The following is a 7627-nucleotide window of genomic DNA, read 5'->3' as shown; positions in this document are numbered from 1 at the left end:
GGCCTGGTGGTGGGTATTGAGGAGGGCACGTTCTGCATGGAGCACTGGGTGTTATGCACAAACAATGAATCATGGAACACTTCATCTAGAACTAATGATGTAACGTATGGGGATTAACATAAGAATAAAAAAAAAAAAACAAAAAAAGTCTATCATATATGTTGGTATTTTCTTCATCCCAGCAAGGATTAAACCAAGAGACCTAACGTAGGTGTCTTAGTTACCTATTCCTGGAGAATAAGTTAAGTTACCGCCAAACTTAGTGGCTTACAGCAACAAACAGCGTCTCTCCCTGCTGGGGGTCGGGAATCTGGCTGTTGCTTGGCTGGGTTCTCCAAGATCTTTCATGAGGCAAGCTGTTGGTGGAGTTCAGTGTCATCTGAAGGCTCAGTCGAAGGAGGGATCCCCTTCCAGGTTGACTCACGTGGCATGTTGGCAGGGCCTTGTTCTCTCACCACACAGGCCTCTCAAGGGGGCTGTTTCATAATGTGCTGGCTGCCCCTAGGGCAAGCCGTCAGTTAGAGCAAGAGGGAACACCCAAGACAGAAGTCAGGTCCTTTTAGAACGTAATCTCAGAAGTGAGTGACATCCCATCACTTCTGCTTTATTCTGTGCATTAGAAGCGAGTTATGAATCCCGCCAGTCATTAACACAGCAGGGACTCAACGCTCAGGTGAAGGGAATTGTACAAGGGTGTGACTATCAGGAGGTGGGGATCTTGAAGGACTGTGTTAGAGGCTGTCTGCAACAACAATAAAATAAATCCTGCATTTTTCAGTTGCAGGTGATCTAATCAGTCCCTTATAATGCTATATCATAATGAAACTTAGAAAGTAAGTATAGATACCTGCGTGAGAAGTTCCTACATACAAAATTTCTTATGTATATTTTAGAGATTTTCCGTAATTCTTCCAATTCACCCCTATCCGGCATCCCCACTTGCTTTTTCTACTGAACATTTAATACTTGAGATCGAAATGGTGTCTTAGAAGTATTTTACAGTCAATTTGCTAAATAAATGAAATATCAATGCTATATTGCTTTAAGTTTTTGAGATACATAAATGGCAGCATCTGCATGATTCAGTAGTGAAAATGATACCAATTTCTCTCTAAAGACCACATCAGTTAATCTCTCCATGCCTCTCTGCCCTTCTGGTGTCCAACAGCATTGTTGCAAAGCATAAAGAGTTGGAGGGGACCAGCCAGGCCTCGGCCGAATACCAGGTGTTGCAGACTGTGTCGGCAATGGAAAACTATGGCATAGAGTGGCATTCCGTGAGGGACAGCGAGGGGCAGAAACTCCTCATTGGGGTTGGACCTGAAGGAATCTCAATTTGCAAAGACGACTTCTGCCCAATTAATAGGTAACCTACATCTTAAATTTTTATTTAGCCCAAAGCGTGTGTATCCCTTTATAGCTCTGCATATGAAAATAGATAAAACCAGAAAGGGATTTCCTAGACACTTACCTTTTAGGAATCAGATGTTTCATTTTGGGCATGGATATTAATTTTATTCAGGCCTTGATAACCGTTTAATTATTTTTTATTTTATTCATTTATTTTTTTAAGATTTTATTTATTTGAGAGAGATTGAGCGTGCACGCATGCCCATGAGCTCGGGGAGGGGCAGAGGCAGAGGGAGAAGCAGACTCCCCACTGAGCAGGGAGCCCAACTCGGGGCTCGATCCCAGGACCTGGGATCATGACCTGAGCTGAAGGCAGATGCTTAACCGACTGAGCCACCCAGGCGCCCCTTAATTATTTTTAAACTACGAACTCAAGTGTACTGATGTGGCAGAGTTAATATTTTTCAGAGAAGTTCACTGCTGTAAAAGTCTCCTTTCCACCTACACACACACACACACACACACACACACACACCCCACCCCCCCCCCCACCCCTACCTCACTCCAGCACTTCTCTCCACAACTACTTTCTGACCAGGGAGCGGGGTGCTTACGTGCAGTCCCAGACCAAGCATCTGGTCGTACTGCTGGGTCCCGAGCACAGGGGAATCCCGCAGAGGTGCACACACAGTGACAGATCACTCCTCCAGGGCAGGCTCACTTTTCTCTTCCCGGGTTTCAGGATCGCTTACCCTGTGGTGCAGATGGCCACCCAGTCGGGAAAGAACGTGTACTTGACCGTCACCAAGGAGTCTGGGAACAGCGTCGTGCTCTTGTTCAAGATGATCAGCACCAGGGCAGCCAGCGGACTCTACCGAGCAATAACGGAGACCCACGCTTTCTACAGGCACGTAGCGCTCCATACCCCACAACCTTAGCGTCTGTCCGCAGCCCTGGGTTTTCAGGTGACAACAGGGTCCCTGTGGTTTCTGGTATCGTTGTGTCCATGAATCTTGTGCAGAATTTAAGAAATCTGCTGCTTTCGAACATTTCGTTTGTCCTGCTCTACTGTAGCGTTGGGAGTCCTTATCGACATGGACTCGCTCTTCCCACAGCACGCGCGTGGGGACGAACTGCACAGACACCCCCTCCCCCACCCAGCTTCTCTTACCTTATTCCCTCACAACGCCTCCTCTCCCCGGGAACTCTGACTCGTTGGGCCCGTCCCATGACTGCTTTGCTGTTCGACCTAAGTCATCTCTGTCAGAGAGCAGCTACCCCGACTGCTCAGTGCACAGTTAGGGTTTTCTAACGACAGTAGCGATACCCTCATTTCGGAAGGTGCTTTAAAGCAGGCTTGTGGTTTGACCCAAATATGTGAGAAATTAAAGCTGAGAAATTTAATTGCGATCTTAACCTTTTTTCTGCTAAGATAGACACACAAATTTTGGAGCAGAATGGAAAATGTGTGGGAATTTTTAGCATAGAGCCAGGAAAGAAGAACGTGTCCCTTTTCCCTGCCACGAGCTGTTTTTGGCCGGAGCTCCTATCCCTGGGGGTGGAAGCAGGCGTTCACGGTCCTCTCTGTTGATGGCTGCTTTATCCCAGGTCCTCCAGGGACACTTGAGAAACACAGAGGTAGAATCCTTGAAATGTTCCACGCACATAACACTGGAAGAATTTACTTTGGGGCACGCAAGCAAGAGTACAAACGTCTGCTGACACGAACATTCTTGGGCACAGTAGCATTTGAAGGTCTGAGTCTCGGGAATGCGCGGGCTTGTCGGTACTGAAGCGGACGTTCCATCTGTCCCTGCAGGTGTGACACGGTGACCAGTGCCGTCATGATGCAGTACAGCCGAGACCTGAAGGGCCACTTGGCCTCTCTGTTTCTGAATGAAAATATTAACCTTGGCAAGAAGTATGTCTTCGATATTAAAAGAACGTCAAAGGAGGTCTACGACCACGCCAGGAGGGCTCTGTACAATGCTGGTGTCGTGGACCTCGTCACGAGAAGCGAGCACAGCCCTCCAAACTCCCCGCTGAAGTCCTCGGAGAGCAGCATGAACTGCGCCAGCTGTGAGGGCCTCAGCTGCCAGCAGACCAGGGCGCTCCAGGAGAAGCTGCGCAAGCTGAAGGAGGCCATGCTGTGCATGGTGTGCTGTGAGGAGGAGATCAACTCGGCCTTCTGCCCTTGCGGCCACACTGTGTGCTGTGAGGGCTGTGCCACCCAGCTGCAGGTGAGGGGTGCTCGGCGGCAGCTCTTCCGCGGCAGGCTCGCTCATCCCGCCGTTCACGGTCGATGAGCACCTGCCATGCGCCAGGTGCATGCACCAGGTGCAAGCTGGAATGCCCAGCTACACCTGGACACCTGGGAAGGGGCTTCCTATTCGGGGACTTCACAGGTACTGCTCTTGGGAAACATTCTGGATTAGCACACTATTTTCAACAACGTAATTGCTCTAAGTCCTAGACTTTTTTCAGGTTCTGGAAAGGAGGCTCAGATTCCCAAGGTAACACATCTAGTAAGCAGGTGAGCCGGAGGCTAGAACCATGGCTTCCTGCTTCCTGACACTTAGGAGGATGGTCTTTATTATTTACTTAAAATATTTGAAAAAGAATACTAAGAAGCGGTAGTTAGAGCTCACTTTCAGTTCTGTGGGGGGATCGTTGACTGTGATGATTTGTGATTAATTTCCTTTTATTGCTGCCTATGCCTCAAGGGGCATCTTGGATTGGCTCTTAGTTAGCAAGTCAAACTAATTTTAATATTAATACAAAAAAAAAAAAAGCAACGCACGTATGTTTTCCTTTCTTGCACCTTACATTTCCCCTTACAATAATTTTTTCAATTTGTTGTCATTTCTAAGAACTGTTTGCTAAATGTCACTGTGGTTTTATTTCAGAATTAGCCCTAAATAATACCTAGTCCTTCAAAAGCTGCTAATTTCAGAACTAGTTTTAGGGTTATATACTGAGCCGGCAGGATGCCTTTGTCCTTCCTAAGAGTAATGAGTTAATAACAAGGAGTTATTTCTCCAGGAGCGGTAGGTCAGGGATTTGCCTTTTTCATGGTCGGACCCCCATGCCTAAAGCTTCCCTGTGGCTGAGGGAGGGGCCCGAGCTTGCTGAGAAGCCAGCCAGGGATGTGGAGCTATGACCTGGGATTCGGAGCAGAGCCAAGTTCACTGGCCCCGTGGCATCAACCCAGTGGCACTGGCCTGGGTCAGCCCACTGAGCCAGGGACACCCAGACTCTGGAAGGGTCTCAGGTCTCCTACATCACTGCCAGAGGGATCGCACTCTGCCCACGCAAGGACCAAGCCTCGCTACACAGCAGGAATTCTTTGCTAATCACTTTACTCATTGTGCCTGGGTTAGAGTGGGACTAAAAACCTAAGTAATTGCGTGCAGTTTATACTTTTTCATAATATTTTGAATCCCTTGTAAGGTATAGACTTTCAGACCCATTAGAAAGCAAAGATACCGGGGCGCCTGGGTGGCTCAGTGGGTTGAGCGTCTGTCTTCAGCTTAGGTCATGGTCCCAGGGTCCTGGGATCAAGCCCCATATCGGGCTCCCTGCTTAGCGGGGAGCCTGTTTCTCCCTCTGCCCCTCCCCCTGCTCATGCATGCTCTCGCTCTCACTCTCTCTCTCTCTGTCAAATAAATAAAATCTCGAAAAAAAAAAAGAGAGAGCAACGATCTCTACCACTTGAGAGCTAGAAATAGTCGTGGCCACAACTTAGGTAGCGAACGGAATAGAGTAGGTGCCGCGCATGAGTACTGAAGACACAGCCCCGCAGGTGTCCTAACCAGTACGGTGGGCTTCTCTTTTCCAGTCGTGTCCAGTCTGCAGGTCGACGGTGGAGCACGTGCAGCACGTCTATCTGCCGACCCACACCAGTCTGCTCAACCTGACCGTGATCTGACGTGCGGTGCACCTAACGGGACGTGCCACGTTTCCACGGACTGCACTACCACTAAACTGTACAAATGATAGATCGTGGAGAACATAAATACTCCGACACCCATCTGCCATGCAACATTTAAAAAAAAGAAAAGGAAGAATAAAAAGAATACTCCTCCCCACCAAAACATACCACGCGTAGAATCCGCACCTGCAGTGGTGGGGGCCGGGAATAGTTCTGGGCCACGGACACGGTCGTTGGATTTACTCTTCTTGTGATCAAGTTAAAGGAATATGTGAAATCTGTGATGTCAGTTAAGCGGCTGCAGAGCCAAAACGTGGGTACCTTTTAGGAAAGGATATCGTTAAGTATCCTGATGTATCCCGAGGTGTAAGTTTCCTACTTGGCAGCAAATTTTGTAAGAGTTCATTTTAAGAATTTACTTGGTTCTTTTTGTATGGTCATGGAGCTCTGAACATTTTAATAGGAAATTTTTCTTAAAGAAACAGTCATTTTAATATCATTTCTGTTTTTATTACTTGCTCAAGAATGATTGGAAGGCGAACAGATGTAGAGATCAATTCTGTGACTTTTAAAAAGTTGACAACCAGGCTGTCAGATGTAAACCAGCCTGGCTTGTGAAACAGAGAACTCAGTACGGCTTCCTTTCCCCCGTCCCCGCCCCCTTCCCTCCCCCAAGTCTTTCGATTATAAAATGCTACCAGTCTGGTTATAAGATTTCTGTGGAGTAGTCCGCACTCCTTGGGCTCTTTGAGTTGGTGGGATATTTTATTTAAGTTGAAAAGGGACTGCACGTTCCTGGGGGAGCAGAGCATTGCTCGCGGAGATGAAGCTTCATGGTGTACCAACCAGAGGGCTCTCCGCTTTTCTCAAAAATTCCACTCCAGCTTCAGCCACTGGGGTCGCTTTTGCTCGAGCCATCAAGCCTTTTTATAGCCTTATTGTAGGTATCTTAGATTATTGTATGCTTTTTTTTTTTTGTAGTTAATGCTTAAGTATTAACTCTCGGTTGTCTCCTCCCTAGGTCTTTGAGGGGTTTCGAGTTTCTTTATTTCTATATTCTTAATCATGTTTTCCACTCCCACTTGGGCATTTTGGACGCTGGTCAGCTTGTGGGTTTTCTAGGACGTCGGAACACCTAGATGACCTTATTGGGTGCAATACTAGCTAAATGAAAGCTAGAAACCTACACTGTCACTTTACTGAGATTTCCGAGTATACTTTTCATATTGCCTTAATGTAGCAGTAATGTGTTTATGCATTTGTTTCTTTGCACAGACATTTTGTCAAATATTAAAACTCTACTTTTTTATGGCACATATTAGCATATAAGCCTTTATTCCAAGAGGTATTTATTTTTTCACTTGTAAAAAAAAAATAATGTTTCCACATAAAGAACTCTGTTCTATCCTAAAGGACTTCTGTCTTTTGTATTCAGGATAATAAAGACTTTAAAGCAAATGTGGTGTTTGTGTCTTCACAGTTCTTGTCATTTAAACCAGTTTTATTCACTAAAAAAGGGAGGAGCATTGATAACATCCTGCTTGGTATCTACTTTGGTCCTATATGGAAAATTTGAAAACTTTGAGAGTATTGGCTCTAATTGAGAACATTCATCCCATTATTCACTCCTCTGTTTTCTGGGCTGGGGTTGAAATGTGGGTGAAAATGGAGTAGTAGCTATAAGCAGATGAAAAGTTAAAAATTGGGGACAGGACTAGAAGGTACTGGAGAAGGAGAGGAATGACAGAGTTGGAAGTTAGCCATTTAAACTCAGATGATGCCGCTAGTTAGTTGCCTGGTCGGGAAAGGTGAGCGCCTGTCCAGGTCCGAGCAGTAATGGTCTCGGGCGACAGACTCCAGGACCACATTCTGTGCAACGCTGAGCTGCGGCTGCTGGGATCCGCACGCATGTGCCCATTGGTGCTGCTCAGGAAGTGCTTGGTACAGTTGAGAACCCTGCACGTCATGTATGGAACTGATAATTCTCTGTAGCAGTTGCAGGACATGATTTCAGCTGCGGCAGAAGTTCAGCCCAGTACCAGTACAATTATTTCCAGAAAATAATCTTCTAAAAATTGAGAGAGAGGGGGGTGCCTGGGTGGCTCAGTCGTTAAGCGTCTGCCTTCGGCTCAGGTCATGATCCCGGGGTCCTGGAATCGAGCCCCGCATCGGGCTCCCTGCTCCATGGGAAGCCTTCTCCCTCTCCCACTCCCCCTGCTTGTGTTCCCTCTCTCGCTATGTCTCTCCCTGACAAAGAAATAAAATCTTTTTTAAAAAATGTATTGATTAGGGGCGCCTGGGTGGCTCAGTCGTTAAGCGTCTGCCTTTGGCTCGGGTCATGATCCC

General features: G+C 47.0%; 1 protein-coding gene across 2 annotated transcripts in view; it reads left to right on the top strand.

The window, feature by feature from the left end:
• The window catches only part of MYLIP (myosin regulatory light chain interacting protein), a 21915-nt gene extending 15176 nt beyond the window's left edge, over positions 1-6739 (top strand). Inside the window, exons 4-7 of one of the 2 annotated variants that reach the window (XM_081827648.1) lie at positions 1166-1366; positions 2093-2257; positions 3170-3590; positions 5189-6739. In XM_081827648.1, coding sequence (XP_081683774.1) covers positions 1166-1366; positions 2093-2257; positions 3170-3590; positions 5189-5278 — 877 coding nt within the window. In that variant the 3' untranslated portion in view covers positions 5279-6739. The remainder of the gene's footprint in view (positions 1-1165; positions 1367-2092; positions 2258-3169; positions 3591-5188) is intronic. The other variant, XM_081827649.1, reaches the window with a different exon arrangement.
• The last annotated feature ends 888 nt before the right edge of the window (positions 6740-7627 follow it).

This window comes from Leptonychotes weddellii, chromosome 8, assembly GCF_054177405.1.
Source record: "Leptonychotes weddellii isolate Sample4059 chromosome 8, ASM5417740v2, whole genome shotgun sequence".
NCBI lineage: Eukaryota > Metazoa > Chordata > Mammalia > Carnivora > Phocidae > Leptonychotes > Leptonychotes weddellii.
Note: the sequence above shows the minus strand (reverse complement) of the source record. Positions and strands in the feature narration are given on the sequence as shown.